At 39.2% G+C, this 27,112-nt stretch overlaps 1 protein-coding gene across 1 annotated transcript in view; it reads right to left on the reverse strand.

Moving 5' to 3' along the window:
- The window catches only part of UGGT2 (UDP-glucose glycoprotein glucosyltransferase 2), a gene marked incomplete at its 5' end in the record, with an annotated part of 518,844 nt that overhangs the window by 461,768 nt on the left and 29,964 nt on the right, over nt 1-27,112 (reverse strand). Inside the window, one exon of the mRNA XM_089680491.1 lies at nt 9,470-9,569. Within this exon, the coding sequence (XP_089536617.1) occupies nt 9,470-9,569 (100 nt within the window). The remainder of the gene's footprint in view (nt 1-9,469; nt 9,570-27,112) is intronic.

Here is a 27,112-nt window from a genome sequence, read left to right on the forward strand (position 1 = left end):
TGTGCAGAAAGTCACTTTTCTGGCCTTTAAAATGATGGAAATCACAGATTGAGATCACCTTCTACTTTAAAGCCTGGGCCTCAACAGCCATGACATTAAGGGCAGCAACTGTGAAGCAGGATGGTAAATTGAGGAAAAAAGGTTTGATTGGCCCAGAAGAGGCCAGGAAGGTTCCACTAGCATGTGAAGAACATCTGAGAGCCAAATGTGGAGCTAACAAAATTATCCCCACTCTTTCTACCTCAATTATGCGATGCAGATACAGTAGCAACTGAACAGGCAAAAATGTATGTATCAGATGAAATTGATTACACTGAATCACCAGAGCACCTACTGCAAATGCTTGAAGACCTCTGGTTCTAGCCACAAACCTGGCAAGTTTTTGTGTTTAATCTGGATGCTAGAAGGTGCACATCGGGAGCCCCCCACCAACAACAGATCTCCCAAAAACACGTCTGGATGCAGTGTCCATTCCCTTGGCATCAATTGCTGCTGACTGAAGAGGCCCGCCTGCCGATTCTTCAAGATGTGCACAGTGGAAATGGCTGGATCCTTGGTCTTTGTCCAGGCCAGAGTGAGATTTACCATCTTCTGAGCCATGCAGCTTCTTGTTCTGCCTTGGTGGTTGATGTAAGGAACTACCGTGGCATTGTCCACCTGCACTCTAACCAGGCAACCCTCAGAGATGAGCTGTCCAGTGCAGAAAAGGACAGGTAAATGTCCCTTAGCTCCAGGACATGTACCTGAAGCTGATATTCCCTTGCCATCTAAGTTCCTTGAGCTGTGGCAGTCCCCAGCACTCCACCCCAGCCTATCATGCTGGCAGCTATGGTGAGGATGGTCCAAGCCTGTAGGAGGAAAAAAATACTCCCAGTTCCAGGAATGGGTTGGAAACACACCAAACCTGGCCCTGTCTGACAGATGCCTGAACCAACTGAATGAAAATCAACCTGTTCCAGACTGACAGAATGTTGTACTGTAGAGGTGTGGAATGCCACTTAGGCACTGCTTCAAAAGAGGCCACCATGGTACAAGAACACTCACAGATGAGCTCACCATGAACCGCTGGTTCTGAGCCTGCCGTAGAAGAGAGTGGAGCTTCTCCTGTGCCAGAAAAACACTTTGTTCTGCTCCATGTAAAGAACAAGAACCAGGTACTCCAGGTGCTCAGAGAAAAACCTTTAAAAAGGCCTCAAAATGTTTGTCTGCGGGACCCCTGAAATTTGGTGAGTTCTTGGTCAAAACACTGAGATTCTTACTGAGACAAGAAACAGCCAGATCAATTTCTGAAACAACCCATTTCTTGGAGAATTCCTCATCATACACTTAGCAGGCACATATATCTTCTCTGGGTGCTTCCAGTCATACAAGGCATCTTTTGCCAAAGCATGTATAGGAAATGCAGTATGTGATTTGTTCTGTTTCTGCTTTGTGCAGCCCCAAGATATCTCCTCCTACTAGTTTTCACGTAAGGACACAAGCAAAAAACTGAGACTAGCCTGGTTGGAGCAGTTACTGTATATAAGGGGGTGTTAAAGCTTTCAGTTGCTTTGCCAGTGTTCAATAACTTGAAGGTGGGGCATATAACCTATCTATTATGATTCAAGACTTGTGTACTGTACAATAAAGAAATATGTTGCATTGATTTCAAATTTATTTTAGATTCCAACCTGCTTTTTGGAAACATCACAAACAACCTTTTTGTATTGACTACCAAACATTTCAATACAAGAACAAAACCGGTTTTGATGTGCTTGCCAATCAGCATGGAAAGCCACCCAAGTCTATTTCTCTTATCAGTGACTTGCCTATTCTCCAAACCGTGTAATTAATGCAAATTATTGCAATCAATTGCAATAATTTAACAAATGGATACTGAAGGAGACTGTTCCTGCCAATGTGTTGCATTTGGAAATGTCCTGCATGTTTCATTTGGTTGTGATGCCCCACAATTTGTCATTCAACTCAATTCTTTAAAAGATGCAATGCAATGTTCAGCAATGCCAAATGGGAGAAGAACAATGAAAAGATTAGACCTTCAGAATTGTACCTGCAGACCTATTAAGGTATTTTGGCTGTGAGTGAGGTAGGTACACATCTGTTAAACATGGAGGCATCTAGCTGTGAAACAAGGTAGAGGAGTTTCATGGCTGTGAATGGAGATGCAGTTGACTAACAAATGGGGGGCTGAATATGAAAATTGAAAATGTAATATAAAAACCTGACTGTCTAATAGGGTGGATTTCCCACGTGTACAATAAAGAAGGGTACGCAACTTTATGGTGGGGAGGGTTTTCCTTGCTACAAAAAAAAGGGAGGATGGTACCAAACAGGGAACAAAGGGAGTAAAATGCTCTGAAGGGAAAATGGCACCAGGTAGTGAATGGGAGTGGATGAGTATTTGGTTCTGAGTGCTTATGAAGAGGGGAAAAAGGGCTTTCTGGCTGTAAATCAGGAGAGTTTACTTGCTGTGGAACAAGAGTTAGGTTCATTACTTTGGAACTAGAGGCACTAAGTTGTGGGGATCTTTATGGCTATGGAATATACGTTCCTGGCTATTAATGAAGACTTCTAGCTGTGATACCCCTAAAAAGTATTATTTTTGACATTATTGTAAAAAGCATGAACTGAAAAGACTCCCATTTCAGTCATTTCTTTAGAGATTGTTCTGCTAATTTGTCAGTGCCACTGCAGGTAAAATACAATTCTGCTTATTGATTCATACAAATTCATATAAAGACAACTAAAAGTGACTACTATAATTGAGCGTACATCTGAAACTGCCATGATGGTTGGGATCGACGAGGGATGGGATTCTTAAGGTTTATAAAAGCAGAATGGAAGTTGCAGACCATCCTTTGTTTTCACATGCAGAAATGCAAAGTAGAAGTAAGTCAATCACTTAGATTGCAAAGGACTAATACAAAAGACTTTCCAGTATATTTTACAAAGTGGAAAACTTAGTATCCATTTTACAACAAAATGTGAAACATTTTTACTAAATGACAAAAATGATGGCATGTTTAAATCCAGTATATGTAAACTGTTTTGTTAAAAGAGCAGTGAATAAGAATTTACTTCTTTCTAAAGCATAATACAATCACTGGTATAAAGACAAGAAAAAATAAATGTTATCTCCCAATCCACTATGCTCACAAAACAGCGATAATAGTACAGTATAAGCAAGTCTTCAGTTTGCAGGGCGACAATGTCAATGAACCATGAATCTACTCTGCAGTCAAATAAATACATCTGTACACAATAGAAAAGAAGACAGCACTAAATACTATAAAGCACTTATCTGAAATCTGTGTTGAACGGAAGACAGCAGGAACAAAACTGAGGTCAAATGCAGTAAATTGAAAGAACCAAACTATAAAGACAAACGGTTTTACAGAGTGCATTTACATTTATTGGCCTACAAAAATATTTAAGCATGAGCAATATGGGGTGGTGAGGACAGGAGGAGACAGATTATACAAGAAATGATTGTTTGCAAAAGCAGCAAGGACATAGGTCATAAAATTCTCAATTTTATATGAATGAAATGCCAGGGTCATTTTACTGGCTCTATAAAAAATCTACAGCAAACAAACCCAAGTATTCTAAAAGAAAAAGTTATCACACATAAATGTACCTTAGTGTATTGATACTGGTTTAGGTAAGGGATAATTGCGACCTTCAAACAAATTAGAATCATCAGTTATCTGGACTGTAGAATAATATACAGTTGTAAGATCTGGTTTATTAGCTCTTACGAATCTTGAATATTTCTGTTCAAACTACTCCTAAAATGTCATTTAAAATACAGTCTCTGTATTGTAAAATATAGCTTAGAGATGCCATAAACTAAGAGTAAATGTTAAGAAAAGGTTTCACACTGATTCTGCAAACAATATGAAACACATAAAAGACCATCAAATTGGGTGCCATGTAGTTTTACCTAAAAGATATCAATATCCCTGATAGCCATCCCCTGAAACGCTCTGCTCGATCTATGTGTACACAGACATACAGTCGTGGCCAAAAATATTGGCACCCCTGCACTCCTGTCAGATAATGCACCTTTTCACCCAGAAAATTGTTGCAATTACAAATGTTTATTCATTCTCATGTTTATTTCTTTTTTTGTATTGGCATGGCACGACACGAAAACATGGAGAAACAAAAAGCCAAATCTAAGTCTAGCTTCCAGTGGCTATGGCTTGGTAATGGTGGAGGAAGTCATGCAATTTAGTTAGTGGATTAAAGGTTAAAGAACACAGATTTGTTTTTTTTTATTGCCATCTTAAGCTGCGCACCATGTACTGAAAGTTAGCCGGTTCAGCAGGAACTGTCCAACTTTGCGTGAACCTGTTCAACAGAAACCAGTTTAAATCGACCGGCTTCTGTAGAACTGTCAAGCTGGAAAACCAGCATGCGATCAGCAATTGCAGCCAGTGGCTGCAGCACTGCTCAGTGTATTCTGACCAGGAAGTATGGGAGGAACAAAGATAAACCATTTCAGAACTTTTTCCACATTTAATGTAACCTATAAACTGTACAACTCAGTTGAACAACAAACTGAAATCTTTTAGGTGGAGGGAAGTAAAAACAAAAAACTAAAACAATATGGTTGCATAAGTGTGCACACCCTTAAACTAATACTTTGTTGAAAAACCTTTTCATTTTATTACAGCACTCAGTCTTTTTGGGTATGAGTCTATCAGCTTGGCACATCTTGACTTGGCAATATTTGCCCACTCCTCCTTGCAAAAACACTCCAAATCTGTCAGATTGCGAAGGCATCTCCTGTGCACAGCCCTCTTCAGATCACCCCACAGATTTTCGATCTGATTCAGGTCTGGGCTATAGCTGGGCCATTCCAAAATGTTAATCTTCTTCTGGTGAAACCATTCCTTTGTTGATTTGGATGTATGCTTTGGGTCATTGTCATGCTGAAAGATGAAGCTCCTCTTCATGTTCAGCTTTCTAGCAGAAGCCTGAAGGTTTTGTGCCAATGTTGACTGGTATTTGGAACTGTTCATAAATTCCCTCTACCTTGACTAAGGCCCCAGTTCTAGCTGAAGAAAAACAGCCCCAAAGCATGATGCTGCCACCACCATGCTTCACTGTGGGTATGGTGTTCTTTCGGCGATGTGCAGTGTTTTTGCACCAAACATATCTATGTTTACTCCCCCCCCCCTAAAAGATTTCAGTTTTTTTTCAATTGAGTTGTCTCATTAAAAGGTGGAAAAGGCTCTGAAATTATCTTCATTTCATTTCTTTACATCACAGAAACCTGACTTTTTTTTATCAACATCTTTTATTAATTTTTTCCAATACAAAAAGAGCATCAAGTGCACACATAAAGAAAAAAAACAAAGAAAAAACTTCACCAGTACATAAATGCAATTTACATAATCTTATCCCTTACCCCCCCCCCCCCTCCATTTTCCCTAGTCCATACAATCCTAGTTTCTATCCCTTCTCATGATTGTCTATCTGTATCCCTTCCCCTCTATCTCCTTCTCTCTGTTGGGTACTCCCGCTATTACTCTTTCGCCTATATTCCAACCAGTTCCAGATATATTTTAGAGGTTTTGAAAATCAACCAGCTACTCCACATTTTCCTATTCTACCCTTCTTGATATGACACAACTCCTCCATCCTGTAGATATTTTCCACTCTGTTAACGCAGTCATTTATGCTTGGTGGGTCTGGGGCAAGTCAAAATTTGGAATCAAGTCCTTAGCCAAACTGACTAAATGATATAATACCCTATTCTTGTGTAGTTTTACTAAAAGATTCAAATTTATAAAATAAAACATATCCACATGTCTCTGTACAGTAATCCCACATATTTCCTGAATATATTGTAATATTCCCTTCCAGTAATCCTGTATTTTCAGGCAATCCCACCATGTGTGAACCATTGTAACCTTTTCCCCACATCCTCTCCAACATAAAGGTGAAACATCTACTTGTTGCTTATGTGCCTTACTCGGTGTAATATACCATTTAGCGATACATTTGTAATTAATTTCAACTGTGCTCATATTCATCACCTCATGTTATAATATGAATATATTATTCTTTTGTTGCTCATTCAATTTTGATCCAAGCTCCTGTTCCCATTTTTCCAAGAACTGGGGAGGATCAGTACCCACCGTATCCATAAGAACCTTATAAATCCTAGAAGCACCCAATTTGGGAACTATAGTCATGTTTAACAGTTTCTCAAATGGATACTGATCCTCCGATGTCCTCAGTGGTTGTGGGAGCATTGAAACAAAATAACCTAATTGGCCGTACCGCAACTCATCTAAGGTGAAAAATATATCTTTTTTTTTATCTTTAAATCGAAAAAAAAAAAAAAAAAAGTGTGCAATTTCCCTTTATTCAGTATATCTTTAAAAAACATGCATTCTGATCTTTGATCCAATTCCCAGAGATACTATCATTCCCTGAGAGAAAATACTCCGTTCCCACCAAGGAAATCATAACTGAATTATATTTCCATCCCTTTTGCTTATACATTCTACAGAACACTTAAAATTTTCTGTGTCAGTGGATGAATATTCACGTCTAATGTGCGGAATTTATGTGGTAACCAAACGATTTTCCCTAACTGTGCCTTACTCAGGATCTCTTCCATATTCACCCAACCTTTCCCTTGTGAATTGAATATCCAATCTATTAGTGATAATATCAACGCTAGATAATATTCAATATCTGGCATGCCTAAACCACCGTTCCCTTTTGCCCTACACAATACCTCATACCTAATTTTCGGTTTCCTATTTGCCCAAATAAACTTAAGTATTATCTTCTTTATTATCCTGAAAAAAGATCCTAGTAGGTATACTGGGAGCATGTGAAACTTATACAGAATTTTTGGTAGTCACATCATCTTTACCAGGTTTATACGACCTATCCAGGAATTGCCACCTTTTTGACAATCTCCCTAGTTCCTCTTATTTAGTTTACTAATGGAATGGAATTTGCCTGGTACAGGGCTTTTGTTGAAGTTATTTTTATTCCCAAGTAGCCCATTTCCTTTTTCCTCCATGTAAATGGAAAGTCTTTTTGTAGGTTCAGCCTCTTAACTTTGGGTATATTAATAATTTAGGATCTCTGACTCTGCAAGATTTATTTTTCAAATGTGATAGCTCACTGTACAGTTTTAATAATCTCATTAAAGTTAGGCAATGTTATTCTAGGATTTACAATATAGAACAGGTCATCTGCATATGCTGCCAGTTTATGCTCCACTTCCCCTATCTTTATCTGCTATGTCTACGCACTTTCCTACCAGAGATAAATAAAGTAATAAAGGAGAAACCTGACATTTTAACAGGGGTGTGTAGACTTTTTATATCCAATGTATGATGTAATCTGTGATGGTTGCAAAACATGGTTTTATAAATAGGTACAGTCATGGCCAAAAATCTTGGCACCCCTGCATTTCTGTCAGATAATGCACCACTTCGTCCAGAAAATTGTTCCAATTACAAATGTTTAGGCATTCTCATGGTTGTCCTATAGAACACTATGCTAGTTCCATGAAGCGGTTACCAGCAAAACAGGAAGATGGACACGTGTTCAGTGACCTCCAACACATTCCATGTATAGAACAAGTTCTTGAAGCATTGTGGCTGCCAGCAGGGGCGTATTTACCACAAGGCAAACAAGACCTTTGCCTAGGGCGGCATTTTTTAGGGGGGCATCACCCCCCGGAAGAAGGGACACATGTGGCATGGGGACCAGGTGGGATCCAAGAGAGGTTGTGGGCTGCTTGATGGTGTATGGAGAGCCCAGCTCTTGTTCTCGGGGATGTGCCCAGCTGTGAAAGGGAGTATCTTTCTCTCATCGGGGGGGTGTCAGTGGAAGGCTGGCTCTCTCAGGAGGGGGGTGGGCAGGGGTGTTGGTCAATGTCAGGCTCTCTCCGTGGTGGGGCACCCGATTTTTGTGTTGCCTTGCACAAACCCTAAATACACCACTGGCTGCCAGCATCTCCAGCTTAGACCGTATACTCTATATTTTTCCTCTGATTGTCCTACAAAATTTCAGAGCTCTCTTCCATTTATCATAAAGCTGAACACCAGGAATTCAGCTCCTTTGTAAAAAAGCGAAGGCACACTATGAGGTAAGTCCAACAAGTCCCACAGTGTATCCTCAGCAGAGAAAATAAATTGTAAGATGTAAATAATAGACATAAGCCCAGGAGGTGTCTCGCTAGACTCAATTTATAGTCTCCTAAAAGCGGTTATTAGCATTTTTGTTCTGCTCCTAGAAGCTAAATAGTGTTATTCTATGTGTCTATGCACATTACTTTTGGCTATTAGCATTTTTTGAGCAGAAAAAAAAAAAAAAAAGGAAGAAGGGTTTTCCAGCAGAAAAAAAAAAAAACACTAAACACTCCTAAATGCTGCTGAATTCTACTAAAACGCTCCTAACAGCTTTTTTCTAGCTTTTTTTTTCCCCCTCTACGTGTACTGTAAAAACGCTAATAAAATGCTAACACTCCTAAATGCTTCTGAACGCTCCTAAAAAATGCTATTACCAGTTTTTTGAGCTTAGAAAAAACCGCTAGTGTGCATGGAGTCGCAGTGTGCCCTTACTTTTTACAAAGGAGTTGAAATCCTGGAATTCTACATTAAAGTGGAACCTTTGGGATAAAAAATGTCACAAAAAAGGCTGTTGAATGCAGAAGAGGCATACTATATATCTACTTCATTAAATGTTCTTCATCTGCTTGTACACTGAGCTGTGCACATGGTGAGATGAATACATTTACCCACTGCTTGTACAGTGAGCTGTGCACATGGTGAGATGAATAAATTTACCCACATGCACAGAAGTAACATCATCTGGCCAATGAAAATGGCCATGTAGAGAGTGTCAGGATAAGTCTGATCATTGGAGGAGAGCAGGCTGAGTTTCCAGCATAGCTAGAGAACTGACCACGGTGTGTTCTCCAGCTTAGTGTGGTCAGTTTTTAATAGGAAATCAGAGGGGGTGGCAGGAACACCAGGGATTTCACACAAAAGGAAGCAACACAAATAGAAAAGGATACTTTTTTCAAACAAGTACATGATTCAGCAGGCACAGATTAGGAATATGAAATGTTGAGTTTACATATACCTTAACCTGTTAAATTAAACTTTCATTCTATGCATTAGTGTAAAAAAAACCTTCGGCATGCAACTCCCACCCCCAGCCCCCCATATACTTACCCAAACCCAATCTCGATCCAGCACTGTGCACCAGAGCAGAGGCTGTCTTCACTTAACCCTCCTTATTGGCCCAAAGACAGCAGTGGGAGCCATTGGCTCCTGCTGCTATCAATCACAGCCAGTAAGGAGGGATGAGTGGCGGGGCAGAGGTGCAACATTTACTGGACAACATTAGCAGTTCACTGAATGATTTTTGTTGCCTCAAGTACTTCTTTAACACAGAAGAAAACTACTATTTTATTTGTTCTTACCTTGCTTTGATAGGAAAGTTCTGGCACATATCACGCAAAACTTTTAAAGCTTCATAAGGTGGAGTGGAGGAAATTTTGGAGGCAGCTTGAAAACTCAAATCTGAAAAACACACATAGGCACTAAAAAAAGTGCAACTAAACCGGCTTGAGAAAAATTAACAAAGATGGTAGTGTTGTTTGCACCAATTAACAGAATGCTCATAGCAGCTACTGCAGAGCACATTTTACAAGATTTCTGACACATCCTTGCAATTAACAGGAGACAACAATGTATTACATATTAAATTCCAACAAGCACACTTTGCTGCTAAATCTTCTAAATGGCAACATACTGTCCACAGCAGGAAAAGCTTATTTCTTGAAAAAAAAAGCCTTTGATGTCTGTTTTAAGGAGCAGAAAAATTATTAGATGTCATACGCCTTTACCTGCAGCTTTCGGACAGCTTGTGAAATTAGGTGAGCATGAATACATGTTCATTATGAGAACTTGGAGCTGAGCAGTAATACAGCATTACAGACTTACAGTTTTCCACAGATGTATTGTGAATTTAGGGTTGCCAACAAGCTCATTTGAGATGTCATGATAAACATTCATATCTGTAACTGCACAGTGAACATCACTGGTGTAATTGCTGCAATATGATTTTTTTTAAAAAAGGCATTTAATTGCATCTAGCTGTTCGCTAAGAATTTATATTCATAGTTTTTACATTATATTTGACTGCAAAAGTCAGTAGCAGTTAAAACAAAATTTACTGGATTAACATACACATTATTTAAGCATTAAAGCAATGCGTAATTACTCAAAAGCACACTGTGCATCTAAACTGCATCTGGTCCAAGAACAAGCACACAAAAACAGAAAGGAAGCCAAGCTCATTAGAAGCCCATTCTCTGTACACAGCCTTCACGATGGGCAAACTTCTTGATACTTTACTGTTGTTCTGTCCAGCTCTTCACAAAAGATCATACTCAATCTAGGCACATACACACACCAATTCTCAGAACTTCATGCCAACACCGGCAGTCAAGAGATCAAGGTTATAACCCTTCCTTTTCATCCATTGACACAACCTTCAGGACTGCTGACACGAATGGCCAAGTCACTGCAAAATGTTCCACCTACACACTGGCTGCAGGTTCAAAAACAGGAAGAATTTAGTGCAATAAATTATTTTAGTTGGAGATCCTATGCTTTATTAGTTATTTAGCTTTAAAGTTTTAGAGTGTAAAGGATTAAGAAATGTTTGGCATCTCACTAAAGAAAAGGTGACTATTTTGGTACACCAGCCCACCTCATACAATTGCCAATGTCAGGAAAGCACAGGATTAGTTCAATGAGTCAAAATGCTACAACAAGAAGTCAAAAGGTAATTGTTTCTTTACACCAACATCTGTGGCTGTACTTCAGCTGACACAAATCAATACCAGATTTACAATACAGAACAAAGAACGGTACATATGCCAGTAAAAAAAAAAAAAATGTTCATGCTAAAAAAAACAAAAAAAAATAATTCCACACACAAGTATATCTTCATAGTTTAAAAAAATTGCTATAAAACTTTTTTTTTGTACTTTTCTCTAGTTTGGTACATTGATATATTCTCCAGTTTCGTACAGCTTTTAAATGTATGATGAGGCTCTATGTCAGAGAACATACCATGCTTAGCTTGCTGTGGCCATTAGTGTGTCCATTTGGATCATGGACAAACAGGAGCTGGGGGTGTGGCCGAGCCTCGCTCAGTGTACCTCAGACACAGAGGCAGCTCGGGGGTGAGCATGCACAATGGTGCCACTCACACTTCGAGTTTACCTAAACTAAAGTGTGAATAGTGCCATTGAAAAATAATTACATGCATTTAGAAATGTCCTATAATATGCATATAAATATAAGGTTGACAGTGTCATTGTAAATGAGGCCTAAGTGTGTAAATGAGTACATTAGACTATATATGAAAAGTGTCTTTAAGGATAGATTCACATTTTGTGCAGGTAAAAAATGTGAATTGACTTTTTTTTCATGTGTATGTATAGCTAAAATGTTTCTTTTTAGATTTGGAGAGGAGTAGAGAAGGCTTAAAACCTGTCATTTTATTTTTTGCAGCTTGCACTCCATTTGGGAGATTTCCCTTCGCTTCCTGTACCAGAGGAAAGAACGAAGTGATAGGAAATTTCAATAAAGTAAGTAATTACCTGCAGAACCTGCTGTTCTGGTTACACAATTACAAAAAAATAAAAATTGCAGGGGGGAAAAAAAAAAAAAGTACATTTATTATGTTTTTACATCGCAGTCTTTAAAGCATTGCACCCAAGAACAGCAGATCGTGAGTGCAATGTAAGGCTCCTGTAGACAGTCAGTGTAGCTGTTTGCCCGTACCTCCATTACTGGCAGGCAGTTTCTTCACTCCAGGAAGAATCAATGAACTACAAAAGATGCCCATGTGCGCCCTTTTAGTTAATTTAAAACTACACTACAAGCCATCAGCCACAAAGACTGTGGATACTTGTAGTCCATTCATTCACAGAACTCTGAATGAATGACACAGCCGTGTGGGCGGAGCCCCACATTCCCACATTTTTTACAAATTGTGACAGTGAGTGTAGGGAGAAGATCCCCCAGCCTGCTGTGACAGGGAGGGGGGATTGGGGGGGGGAGAGCTGCATGAGCAAGAACATTCCCTAAAAATGGATGGAATACAACATGTTGCTGAAGGTGAACTTATCCTTTAAGGCTAGGTTCCAACTAACCTGCATGGTAAAATTCAGCATTTTATTGTGCAAGCTAGAGAATTTGAATGCATCACACTGCTTGTTTTTTTTTTTTCCCCCAGCTTTGTATGGAGTGTCACAAACACTGCCTTCATGTCACTGCATGGCAGCACAGTGCATTGAACTGCTGTGTAGCGACATTAAATGTTGCAGAAAAATGCAGATATGCTGCCTTTTTCCACGTTGCAATACACCAAACATCACAACAGCATTGTGGTGTGAATGGGGCACATAGAAAATAATTATTTTCAATGTGCCCTACTGGTGTTAATGAGCCTTAAATATGTTCCTTTCATTTTATACCTCATCTACCATCCTGCATTAATGCTGCAACACTGTAAATTCAGGTAGTCACACTGAGAAAACTGGCCTAACAAGCATTTTCCATTTGTTAGTATTAAGATCACACACAGAATGAATAAGCAGCTTTTTTAAACAGCTTTGAAGGCAAAGCCCAAGCATTACAAGAGTAATTCCTCTTGATCTACTAAGCTAGTATATAAAATCCTTGATACTTATGATGTCAGGTCGGATGGTTTTATCAACTGCTCTTGTCTCTCCTCTACAAGGTGTATTTTTAGGCTCAATTCACACAGCTAACACATCAGGATAAGGATGCTTGTTTTCAAAAAAGGTGACAGCTGCTTTCAGTTGAGTCCAATGAGATTATGAAAAAACAGACACATGCCTTAAAGTGATACTAAAAGGTTTTTTTTTAAATAACAAGCACATCATACTTACCTGCTGTGTGCAATGGTTTTGCAAAGAACAGACCCAATCCTCCTATTCTCGGGTCCCCCCAGGCGCTTTTGGCCCCTCCCTCCTGTTGGTTGCCCCCACAGCAAACAGCTTGCTATAGGGACACCCGCTGTTGTGTGTATCCATTCAAACACAGAGCCGCGGCTCAGCCCTGCCCCCTCTCTCTTCTCATTGGTTGACACTGACAGCAGTGGCTCCCACTGTTGTCTCAGCCAATGAGGAGAGGGAGTCCCGGGATAGCCGAAACTCCAGTGCACATCCCTGGATTGAGAGGGGGCTTAGGTGAGTATTGGGGGGGCTGGGGGCACTGCTGCACAGCGGTTTTTTTTACCTTCGTGCATAGAATGCAGGAGGGTAAAAAACCTTGAGCCTTTACAACCACTTTAACATACAGGAAGGATTCCATGCAATGCAAGTTCTTTCAAATGGTGCCACTGCCCATCGCAAAAAAACAATCAGCTTTCATCTTCCATTTTTCTAACACTTAGAGAATTAAAATGTAAGCGCAAATTGGCTGCACTCCAGGTAATTTTGTTCTGTAAAGGTAAACACTGGACACCCTCCCCACCCCTCAGTTATTATTATTATGATGATACAAGATTTATATAGCGCCAGTTTGCTTAGCGCTTTACAATATAAAAGGAAGACAATACAGCAACAATACAGTTCAATACAAGAGGGTTAGAAGGGCCCTGCTCCTTGGAGCTGACAATCTAAGAGGGAGAAACTGGTGGTACAAGAGGTAATAACTGTGGGGGAAGAACTGATATGAGGAATAGAAGATTCCGTTATTATTTGAAGATGGGATAGGCTTCCCTGAAGAGATCGGATTTCAGAGATCGCCTAAAAGTGGGTAGAGTAGGAGATAGTCGGATAGATTGGGGTAGAGAGTTCCAGAGGAAGGGGGAGGCTCTGGAGACGAGCATGGGAGGAGGAAGCAAGGGAGCTAGAGAGCAGAAGGTCATGGGAGGAGCAGAGGACGGTTTGGGTGATATTTGGAGACAAGATTGGTAATGTAATTTGGGGCAGAGTTATAAATGGCTTTATATGTTATTGTTAATGTTTTGAATTTTATTCGTTGGGCAATGGGAAGCCAGTGGAGGGATTGGCAGAGAGGGATGGCAGATATGGAATGGTTAGTAAAGTGGATAAGTCTGGCAGCAGCATTCATGATAGACTGAAGAGGGTTAGAAGGGCCCTGCTCCTTGGAGCTGACAATCTAAGAGGGAGAAACTGGTGGTACAAGAGGTAATAACTGTGGGGAAAGAACTGATATGAGGAATAGAAGATTCCGTTATTATTTGAAGATGGGATAGGCTTCCCTGAAGAGATCGGATTTCAGAGATCGCCTAAAAGTGGGTAGAGTAGGAGATAGTCGGATAGATTGGGGTAGAGAGTTCCAGAGGAAGGGGGAGGCTCTGGAGACGAGCATGGGAGGAGGAAGCAAGGGAGCTAGAGAGCAGAAGGTCATGGGAGGAGCAGAGGACGGTTTGGGTGATATTTGGAGACAAGATTGGTGATGTAATTTGGGGCAGAGTTATAAATGGCTTTATATGTTATTGTTAATGTTTTGAATTTTATTCGTTGGGCAATGGGAAGCCAGTGGAGGGATTGGCAGAGAGGGATGGCAGATATGGAATGGTTAGTAAAGTGGATAAGTCTGGCAGCAGCATTCATGATAGACTGAAGAGGGGATAGCTTGTATTTAGGTAGGCCCAGTTCCTGCTGTACTTACCTCTAGGATTTCTGAGCTTTCAGATTGGTCAGTGCTTTTGCAGTGAATCAATCAGAATTGATCTAGTCTGTCCCGGAAGCACTGCACAGAGAAAAGGGAAAAGAGCAGGGATTTCAAATCTCCAGACCATGAACCATCCGCAGGGAGGTGCTGACAGCTCAGCAACCCCAGACAGTAAGTAGCCAACTTTGCTGACACAAAAAGCTTTTTCACTGGTAATAATTGCTCAATGCCTCTGCTCCTACCTAGCACTGTCAGTGTTGCTGGCTGGTTTGATGCTTTTGCACGCACACAGAAGCAAATTATGTTACCACATGGCTGCTTTGTGCAAAAACCAGGAAGGAGCTGGAGCTGCTCTGTCCTAGTTCTCTATTATTTCTCAGTGCATTCTGGGATACAGGAACCTCTGCTTCCTCTCCTCCTCCAGTGTCCTGCTAACACTTTATAAATGCTTCAGTAACACAATAAATGCTCTAGGTGCTGTTAAGGTGCAGTTACAAAGTATTTCCATTGAAATCAAAAAGGAGGCAGCTGACAAGCATTGCAGCCTCATGAAAGTGACATACTGCTTAGTTTTCACCACAACACAATACTGCTGCTCTTATGTGTACAATAATGTGTGGTGCCCACTGTAATACTCATGGCAGGCATTTAAGGGTGCTTACGAAGCTTTAGAAATGTTGACCAAATGCTGCTTGGTATTGCCGCACATGTGAACAAGCCCTTTAATGGTTTTCCCAAAACAGTTAAATTCCAGACATGCCATGAATAATAACCATCACAGTTACTAGTGTGCTTGCATTAGCTCTCAACCAAACTGTCAAGCCATCAAATGGCTAGAGTCATATCTGATCACGTGTGGAGAACCATGGCAACGGCAGATCAAACAGAAGCTAAGATGGCAGCTTCCTTAGTTGTGAAAGAAAGAACGGTTTAGTTCCACTTTAAGGCGAAGTTTGTCTCAGACACTTTTTATTAATGCCTCCAGAATGCTATAGGTCAGTGTAAAATTTTATGATTTGAACTTATTCATCTTCAACCCTTAAACATGGCCTCTGCAGTAACCAATGTCTACATCTCGTATGTACTGTAAGCTCTTCAGTGAAAAAAGTAATAAAAAGTAATTGAACAAATTTTTCAGCTGTGATTACTCAAATGAGTTGCCACATCATGACAAAATTAGATTTACACCATTGCACATGACTCAGAACACAGCACTGATCAATATTAACCCATATCCATGTATGCTGGACTAACATTTGGCCAGAATACTGTCATTTATCAGCAGCCTAATATTTGTGGCCAATATCAAAATCAGCTATATGTATATTAAAATTACAAATCTGATATACCTGCATAATGTACACAGGTAGAAGGACCACTCATGGAAAGCAATAAGGACACGCAACAAAATTGCACCAAGGACCTATAGCTAACTATACATGATGTACTCTAAAAGTAATTCAGAGAAAACAATGCTGACAGAGAATTACGCAGTTATCATTGTTTTGAATCGTGAACAAGTTCGATGTACCAAGCCTGGGAATTGATGTATTACATGACTTCAGTGTTTGACATTATAGATTAAACTTTTATGATTTTAACTTTCTATACTTTAACAGTGCTCATTATCCTCTTGATGCCAAATCATGTTCATGTACGTCATCTGGCATTAAGTGGTTGTACCGGGGTGATGCCATCATCCTGGTACAGTTTTTTAGAGCCGACAGTTGGCACTCTTGTAACTGCAATCCAAGCAGCTAACTAACCGCTTAGATCGCTATTACAACCTGTGGGAGTCGACGCCTTTCGCCACCTTCTGTGGCCTTTTTGCACTGTCTTGTCCTACAGGGACACCTGATTAACCAGCTGACGCTTCTGCCAGTTGATCATAGAGCCAGACAAAGAGCAGAACCACTCCATTCGGCTCTATGATATAAGGAACCAGAAGAGATGACCTTGCATTACTTCCGCTTTACCTGAATATGAACTGTGCCATTTAAAAAGAAAAAAAAAGAAAACTAATCTTGGTGTGATCAAGTGCTTTTAAAAGGGAAGAAGAGGAATTTGGGGTCTTATTCACCCCAGATCTCTCCATGGAGATTACCTGTCACATGCCTACTGCTGTCATAAGGGATGTTTACATTCCTTGTGAAAAAAAAAAATTCTCAAATGCCCTTGTCCCCTATGATTGAACGCAAATGTGAATGCACACACCGGTCATGCAAGCAAGCAGCAATCGTCCCACACATTTGAGATATCACCGCAAATGTCAAGCCATGGGCAATAATTCTAGCACCAGACCTCCTCTGTAAACCTAAAGTGGTAACCTATAAAGGCTTTCAAAGAGTTGCTTACGGACACTTTTTTGGTATGCATTTGAAAAACCCATTGCACAAAAACCTTGTGACATTAAAAAATTTGCCACACCTACCAATTTATTCTCTAGGGCCTCTGCTTCAAAAAAATATATCATGTTTGGGTGTTCTAAGAAATTTTCAGAAATACTGATTGTTACATGTGAACAAAAAGTGCCAGAAAACCTCTTCAAGTGGTTATAGTATACCATGTATTCTATAATCCTTTATTCCCAAGGTTTCCCACACCTATTTTTTTTTTAATTGTTACCATAGCATGTAGCCATACTTGAATTGAAATATTTGTAAATGATTTTTTATAACTGCCTTGCATTTACACTGCTTTGTTTCAGCATTGGTCTAGCATCATTCTCTTGGAATGAGAACAAGCAAATCATCTCTCACTGAAACAAGGGCAGGAGGTTAGTACAGTGCATTAAGGCATCTATGAAAGTCGTCCAAATACAGACACAGAAAAAAAATATTCTTGCTTGTTTGAGGTAAAATTAGTTTTGTTTTCTAAAACTGCTTCTGCCTCAACATAAATGTAAACAATTTGAGTTAACTTCTGGTAATACTTAAATATTAAATAGCAAACCACCATAAATAACTTATGGTGGTTTGCTGCTCTCTTCCTGGTCTCACAGTGGGAGTCATTGGCACCTTCTTGTGTCAGTCAAATTCTGTGAGAAAGGACACAGCCTGGCTCAGAAGCAGGCCCACACAGGTGCTCTCATAGCAGGCTTGCGATGGGGGTGCCCACAAAAAGCAGCAGACAAGTGCCAATGGAGGACTCCAGAAGAGAAGGGGTTTCTCTGTGCATTATCCTCGTAGTAGAACGTCATATTTATTTACATTTTTTTTCAAAAAGCCTTTAATGTCATGTTGAATGGTAGATCTTAAAAGGTTTGAGAAGCAGAAGGTTTGGTTTGAGTGGCATGCTTTCCTGAACCATTTTCATTTTTAACATTTTTGTGCTGTGCACACCAACTTTTTGTGCTCCAGCTTCTTCTGCTTGCAATGTGTTTTTATCAACAGAATTATATGGGGAATCAATGGGAGAACCGCATGGGGTAATACAAGTGACATTTACACACTACAGTTGCCTCACATTCCCCTAACCCAACTGAAAGCCATTAGAAGATTTACATTTTAAAACTGCACCAGCTAACAATACTAAACTTACAGAAAAACTGGGGAAATTGCATCTTATCAAACAGAAAATATGACTACAGTGTTGCTGTGTCTGAAGTAAAGATACAAGTATAACATCTCATACTAAGAACTTAGTAGTGAACATGGCATCAATTCTTGGCTAAACCATCAGCTCTTAATAAGGCCATCATTACCTTAATTTTTCTTCGATAAACTTTGAAGCTATAAAAATACTACTGTATATTGTATTGTGATTATATGCCAAACTTGGCAGAGCTCCACAAACACAAGCAAAATGAAAACAATGAATTATAAAGTTTCAGTATACAAGAATTTGTTACAATAGTCAGTTGTGTTTCAGAGAGTAGAGATAAAGCATCACATTTACTACTGAGAAGAGATGACATTCAGTAACTGAGCCAGCAACAGACTGTAATCAATTACAGAGAGAATATTACAATAACACAATTGATAGTTAAAAGGAAAAAAAAAACACCTAGAACAGATTCTTGAAGATCTTACATTTATTACATGCGAACAATAAACAGAGATCAACAGGGTCCTCAACTGGGCCTTTGTGTGTATATTTTGCAGGTTCATCCAGGTCCAGCATAGAAAAGCATGGTTATGTAGAAAGCTAATGGTATTGTTAAATGCTATGAAATTAACGTTCTGGGTCTGGTTTTCACTTCTGTGCTTGGGGTATTGTGTTTGGATTAGATTCCACTATTCAAATGTAAGATAACAAAAGAGAAACATTGAAATACCTATAACCTTACATTAAGATCCCCATTTTGTAAAAAAACAACACCCAAAAATAGGATATATATGATACTAACATTATATACCAATATTAAACAAAGAAGTACCTTTTTTACATTATGTTTATTTATGGGATCTTAACCTTTGCGTCAAAAAGGAAATTTTTGCCCTAAATGGGATTGTTTGGTTAACTGAAGTTTTAAAACTGCCTCCTACACCCCTTTCCCTGGCCAGCATTACCTAAGTTTATGCCGTGAAAGTGCACTTATTTAAAATTCATGACACCCATTTCCATAACCAATATTGAAAACGCTCTACTGCTAAATTATTATTTACTTTTGGCAGTTACAATAGAGGTAATGACAATACAGTTCTAATTTTGATGAGATTGTGGGTGGTGATGCTAGGTGGTGTTATATTCAGACTAGTGTGTCTACTTTGTATTAGAGAGCAAGGCATTGGAAGCGGGCAAAGAATTAGGAGCTCTCCCATGGGGTTTTTGCTCTGATCCCATCCATACCTTGAAACAGCCATGTGCCCTCCATATAGAGCTATAAACCAAATACAGACTTTAAGATTACTTTTAGCTTCATTCATAGACTCTCTGTATTAGATCTACACTGTATTAGATCCTAGATAAAAAAAGTACATTCAGTAAATGATTTTCCATCAAAGTGAAACTTGGATGAGACCAGAGAGGGCCTATGTCTTGACAAGAAGGTGACAAACACTTTAAATCTCATTTGGTCATTAACACAGAAGGCCTGCAGAAATGGTGACAGGATTAACAAAAAAAAAATACCTTTAATCACAATTAAAGTGAACATTTCTTTATGGAAAGCTAGGCAAAGTGACATTTGTGCCTAGTAGAAGGCTCCTCAAAATTTGAGTATATAGCTTTCCTAAGGTTGTGAGAGGTATACAATGGCATACCAGATTAGAGAACACGACCTAAACTTTGGTATCTGCATAAATCCTGCTCCAAAATGTGTGTGTGGGGGGGGGGGGGGGGATTGAGGGGGTTGGAGGGTCTCCAGAGTGCACAGTGGACACTTTCAAATCCAAAATATGTACAAGCATCTACTGATACAGTAAGATGCACTTTGATTTTGTTTTTAAATAGCATAAGGTTAATTTGCTCATTTTCTTGTTTGCTGAAAGAAATATTCTTACAGGTTACTTGGGCTAGTTGTTTGAGCATAATACTGCTAAAATTTAAACTTCCAATAGCAACAGCAACTGTGCAAAACAAGAGGATTAAAATCGATGGGGTGTATTAATAATAATAAAAAACTGCTCTTTGTCCATTGAAATTGCACGTAAATTACTTCTTAGCAAAGGGGAAAAAAAACTAATGTTCTCAAGCTATATCCTCTGTAGAATGAATGTGTGGATGGGAAAAATACCACAGTAGGGTCACTAAATGGCACGGAGTATCATAGTATGCTCATCAGCTCCACCAGTAGGGTTACATCAGTGCCTATACAGAGTAGTTGTATGAGTACTCGCACTCGTGCAAATGCTGCCGATACCTGAAACAAATACCTTTGCAGTGCAATTTCAGCCCATACAAAATTAATAGGCTCAACTTGCACTGCAAAGAATCATATTCGATCTGATCTAGAATGCGGTGTGATTCCTGTCCAAATCGAATGCGGTTTCCTCCCCTGTTCCTGTTTGATCCCAAATAGAAAGACAGAGAAGCACCATTTAAGAAGTGCAGCAATATGGAAACAGTTTATCAATGTTATAAAAACACATGTTAAAAGTACATAATATAGCTTGCATGTCAAATGCCAAACCAGCATTGTGGCGCTCACAAGGCTGGAGATGTATAGGCGGTACGCCCCCAAGCTGACATCACTTCTGCCCTGTACCCACAGGGGTCTCAGAACTTCCTACATCTCCTGTTGCCTTGTGAGCAACATAAATAGCCATTGTTTTGGATTTGACATGCAAGATGTATTATATACTTTTAAAATGTCAGTTATTATAATATTAATGAACTGTTTGCCTATTGCTGGCACTTCTTAGATGGCGCTTCCCTGTCTTTCTATACTCGGAACACACAGGAGCGGTGGGGAAAATCGCATGCAATTTGGACAGGAATCACAATGCATTCCTGTTTGCATCGCTTGCAAATATTTGCAGTAATATGAGCCCATTCATTTTGTATGGGCTCAAATCGTACCGCGAAAGGTATTGGTCCTCAGTATCAATGAGTACTTGACTGAAAGTATCAGAATTCGTACTCGCAAGCAAAAAAAAAATATTATAAATACACCCCTATGTGCTGATGTAAACTGATTTAATACCAACACTTTGATAAAGAAAGTCTAACCTGGAAGACGTTGACATAAAATGTATGATGACATATGATCTACGAGATTTTTTTCCCCCCTACGAGTTAATGTGAGTTTAACTCACATAATGCTACAACTGCCTCCTGAGTATTTTGTGCTCTTTTTAAAGAGAGAAAAAAAATGTTTGCTTTCTCTAGCGTTAAAAATCACTGTTTTGTAATTGCTGGAATATGAGGTTGCCACAGCAACCCAAGACTGCAGTGTGCTTTGGGGAGACATATATTTTATCTTCCCAGACACTTAGGGGGCCGTTTTATATAGAGTGAAGTGACAGTTCTAGTAGTAAGTGCCATTAAAGTCAACAGGGATTGTCAAACAACATTGCCAGAAAAGCCTAATAAAGAATAATTCCCTTAATATTTCAATGACATACCTCCAGAAAAAACAACATCTGAAAACTAAAGAAAACAGCACTTGGAGGAAGAAAAGTAAAATAAACATGGTATTAAAATAACTCTAAAAGAAAACTTGAGTAAAGTATCCAATATGTGCCCTGTAATGTGTGATGAAAAAGTGAATGAACAAGGTGCTGTATTCAGCTTGTGTTTGTAAAACAAGAAGCACGTGAGTAGCTGTAATTGCTGGTTTGTGAGATTCATGTGACATTTACATAGTCAGACTGTGAAGTGTCCTAGAAGACTGCGCCTAAAGAGGGTGCTAAACCTCTGGCTCAATTTGCCACGGTGAACTGAGCCGGAAGTGAGAGCGGGTACCTGTCAAAAACTGTCAAAAAAAAAAAAAGTACCTACTCCCCCCTGAAAAAACAAATTGCATGCAAAATGTGGCAAGGGAGAAGGGGAGGAGCACTTAAAGCAGAACGTCCCCTTTGGGTGGAGCTCTGTTTTAGGAGCACACCCATGTAAGGCCTGTGTTTGCCCACACGGGATGCAAAGGTGTTCTGTGAATCCTCGTGCAAGCAGTCTCATTCATGTCAACTGGACTGTTTGAGTGCATGTTCCCAAAAGCAGACGGTGCGAGTTCAGGGACCTGCACCCACACCCATACAGATGTCATATTAGAAGCAGTGGCTGTGTTCGTGCAGCCACCGCATCCCAAGTGACATGAATGAAACTGCCTGCATGTGGATGCATGGAACATCTGTGCTTAAGTACGCCCATAAGAACGAGGCCTAAAGTCTATTGTGTTTAAGCAATAGAAAAATATATAAAATAGAAAACCTGCATAAACAGAACCCTGAACCTACTATATATAATGAAAAAACCATCATATAGCATGTGAGTAATAATATGCTAACTATACAAATTAAATAGATCCTCAATTATATCACAAAATCCATATATCAAATAAAGAAAAATGTCCAAATAAAAAATAATAAATAAGTCTAAAAAATAATAATGTCCTTCCAAAAAATATATAGTCACTCTGTGAAAATTCTCAAACACAATCTTCGTATTGAAACCTTCCAAATGGCTCCTAAGGCCAATAGAAAACCTCAAAAGAAAAGAAAAATCACATAGTGCATTATCTTTGACAACCCTTAAATAATACACACTGAATAAACAAATGTGATATATGAAAAATGCAAACCCATGCGTGATCACTAATGGTGATGAAGTGAATAAATGTGTCAAAAACGTGACAGTGAATCAATCAAGTGAAAAATATATCAATCCAAAACAACATGTGAAACAACTGTGTACACTTCTATAGTGTAAGGAGTGAATACCCTTACCAAAATAAATAAATAATACACCTTATAACCATCCGGACAGGATAATTTCACATAATCTGCTCCACCAAGGAGATCCTTTTAGGATATCATTACAGCCTTATAGATACGCTCAAGATGTCATCCGAATACAGCAGCGTGCATATTCCTTATCCTTCTACCATCAATCTCCAAGCTCCACCGATGCCCATCATGTATGAAACAAAGTATAGTGTAAACCCACAACACTTACATGTTATTTCATCTTTAAAAACGCCTAATATATGATAGCCAGACCTCTGGGAGTATCCTGGTGTCCTTCACATGCAATTCTGAGAGGAACTGCCAGTATCCATGATGGCCGCGTGATCACTTCCGGTTCCGCTGTGCATCTGACGTCACTTTCCTTGACGCGTTTCGTCATCTGACTTATCCCTTATGAAATTATCCTGTCCGGATGGTTATAAGGCGTATTATTTATTTATTTTGGTAAGGGTATTCACTCCTTACACCATAGAAGTTGTTTCACGTGTTGTTTTGGATTGATATATTTTTCACTTGATTGACACATTTATTCCCTTAATCACCATCAGTGATCACGCATGGTTTTGCGTTTTCATATATCACATTTGTTTATTCAGTGTCTAATATTTAAGGGTTGTCAAAGATAATGCACTATGTTATTTTTCTTTTCTTTTGAGGTTTTCTATTGGCCTTAGGAGTCATTTGGAAGGTTTCAATACGAAGATTGTGTTTGGGAATTGTCACAGAATGACTATATATTTTTTAGAAGGACATTATTATTTTTTAGACTTATTTATTATTTTTTATTTGGACATTTTTCTTTATTTTATTTGATATATGGTTTTTGTGATATAATTGAGGATCTATTTAATTTGTATAGTTAGCATATTATTATTCACAGATTGTTACACTTTTGGGGTGAAAGTGTACACATATGCTATAGGGGAGTTTGGTTATTTGAGGGGATACCGTCATTTCTAATTATTATTATCCTCATATAGCATGGTCCAACAGAGGAAAAATATCCTTTCTGGTCCACTAAGACAAATCAGTTATTCTCTGGATCAACAATCTATGGTGTTATCACTTGCACATTTTAATAAAACATATATTTGTATAGCTAGCCCTAATGTAATGCCTATGAAATGTGTTGGCCTTGGACCCTTTGTTTCTTGGGTAATTTTTACAATAAAGCATTGTTGCCCAAATGCCAGGGGCATGATAGGTGACTGATGTGTCATTTCTCTAGGCCAAAGGAACAGATTCACAAGATATTCTGCTGAGAGCAAGATAAACCCGTTCAGTTCCCATAAACAAGTTTTTATGACATCTATTATGTCACACTAGAAGATAAAAACCTGTTTAAAAGACATCTACTTGCTTAAGAAGTAAGAAATCCTTAAAGTTTGGGGTAGAGGAGTAGAAGTTTAGGGCAGATAAGAAGCAAAAGTGTGACTTTTCAGATAACGAATATGGTGGTTGAACATGACTCTGTTATCCTCACGGAACCCTTCTGCTAGCTCCTCCGATGGTGGGTGTGGTGCCCGCCCACTATTGGACAGCCTCCAGAAAAATGGTTTAAAAGCCGGGAGGTCCAGGCAAGACCAGTAGGAAGCCCCCTCCCCCTAGTGGCCAGAGGACGCTCTGACACTGGGATTTTTGCCAAGGCTATCTGGGCTCATCAGCTGGTCACGCCTATGGCTTCCCATGACCCCCAGGGGCAGTATGGTTCCTATGGGATTTGTTCCTCCCAGCTTCTAACATATCTTTGGTAATGTATTAATTCGATGTCATGATGCTGTCAAATGATGTGCATTTTATGCTGTAATGCTCACATTATTGGTGTGTGCTATAATGCAGATTGTGATGACTATAAGATATATCCTCCTGTGTGTCATGTGATAGAAGTGGAGGTTTTGACAGTGCAAGAATATTGCAGTTGGATTTCTTGGAGTGCAGGGTGAATGCTATGATGTGCCAGGGTAGGTGTTAATTTGTTAGATGGTCTTTCACATGCATAGAATATGTAATGGTTCAAATGCTGATTAAAAGGTACCTACATGACTACATGTTGATTGTGTGTGTGTATTTGACTTGCTTTTAGTTATTGAACCCAGCATTTGTATTACACCTAGGTACCCTAAGTGAATTCATATCAGTCATATGTTGTTGTACCTTTAGGAAAAGATGCTTTTTTCCAGTTCAGAAAAATAATGCAAACATATATGGAGTGCTTCCGAACTGCCAACATATTCCCCACATTTTGAACATAGAGCTCATTATTCTTAAAGTAAAACTGCGTAGAGAATACTACACTCCATTTAACACAGCTCATCCATAAATTGCCCCATGTGCCGCCGGCATCCATGTTAAATAAACACAAATAAAAAGCATTTCAGTATAACAAGTAACCTGCAGTGTGGAAGTTTCAATCTGAAAGCATAAAATAGGCATTTTAATGAATATATATCAGCAGCAGGATGAAAAAAAACGTATTAAGCCAGAAGGAGTAGGGACAATAAATGTCTTAGCCAACTTTTTCAGGGCTTAATTTGTAAGTCAAAACACTTGAAAAAGGCCAATAGTTTTTTGGAGGACTGAAACCTAAGTGGCTGCTTTTGGTTACTGTTCTTTATACATCAGTGTTCTTATTCTGCTTTATAAAAGAAGAAACCATTTACGTGTTCAACAGTAGCTCTATCTACTTTTGGCTGTTCTAAAAAGTACAAAATTCTTTAACTATACATACTGTATTGTACTGTGGACTGAAAAGCAGAATCGACATACTACATAAAAAAAGTGTATATAAAACACTCACTAGAAAAGTCTCTTATTTGCTCATTTTTGGTCTGTTAAATACTCCATTGAGATAGTTTTATTATATCTGTTTGATAGCTACAAAAAAATACTTGCATTGTGCAGACTATTATCGGTTACATTGTTCCCATTTCTCTCTATGGAGTACAGAACATTTGCTCTTTAGTGCAAAAACATTTCTGTTCTAGGGAGACAACGGTACTGTCAGTGAAAGGTGTCACCCTAAAACAGTAATCTTGATACTGACAGGATCACCAAGCAAAAATATAGGAAAAAAAGGGCTGAAAAAAATAATCTAATGCAGCCATCATATTTAAGGATTGGTAAGCTGCAATATATGGAAATTTTGTCCTGGTGTTTAGAAACACGTAAATATAAGAACACACAACTAACAACTTATCTACTTGACATACACAATTTTAAGTTCAGCTACAGCTAATGAATTCACAAGCATGCAGTTAGTTCCTTAGGTGATCACAAAGTGTTACAGTAATGAATTATATTAGCGAAAATACAAAAATAGCCACAATAGTGACCTCAAGCAAACTTTAAACCAAAGAAAAAGCATGGCTATACACCATATTGACAAGAGTATTGGGACACCCCTCCGAATCATTGGATTCAGGTGTTTCAATTACCTCCAGGGCCACAGGTGTATAAAATCAAGCACCTAGGCATGCAGACTGCTTCTACAAACATTTGTGAAAGAATGGGTCGCTCTCAGGAGCTCAGTGAATTCAAGCGTGGTACCGCGATAGGTTGCCATCTGTGCAAAAAGTCCATCCGTGAAATTTCCTTGCTACTAAATATTCCACGGTCAACTGTTCGTGGTATTATGATAACGAACAACAACTGCAACTCAGTCGCAAAGTGGTAGGCCACGTAACATTAAAGAGCGGGGTCAGCGCATGTGTATGCAGAAGTCACCAACTATCTGCAGAGTCAATAGCTAAAAACCTCCAAACTTCATGTGGCCTTATTAGTACAACAGTGCATAGAGAATTTCATGGAATGGGTTTCCGTGGCCGAGCAGCTGCATCCAAGCCTAACATCACCTAGTGCAATGCAAAGTGTCAGATGCAGTGGTGTAAAACATGCCGCCACTGGACTTTAGAGCACTGGAGACGTGTTCTCTGTAGTGGCGAATCAGCCTTCTCTGTCTGGCACTCCGATGGATGTGTTTGGGTTTGGTGGTTGCCAGGAGAACAGTACTTGCCTGACTGCATTGTGCCA

This window comes from Staurois parvus, unplaced genomic scaffold (assembly GCF_062004578.1).
Source record: "Staurois parvus isolate SC_StPar_1 unplaced genomic scaffold, SC_StPar_1.0 ptg000243l, whole genome shotgun sequence".
In the NCBI taxonomy this organism is placed as follows: Eukaryota; Metazoa; Chordata; class Amphibia; order Anura; family Ranidae; genus Staurois; species Staurois parvus.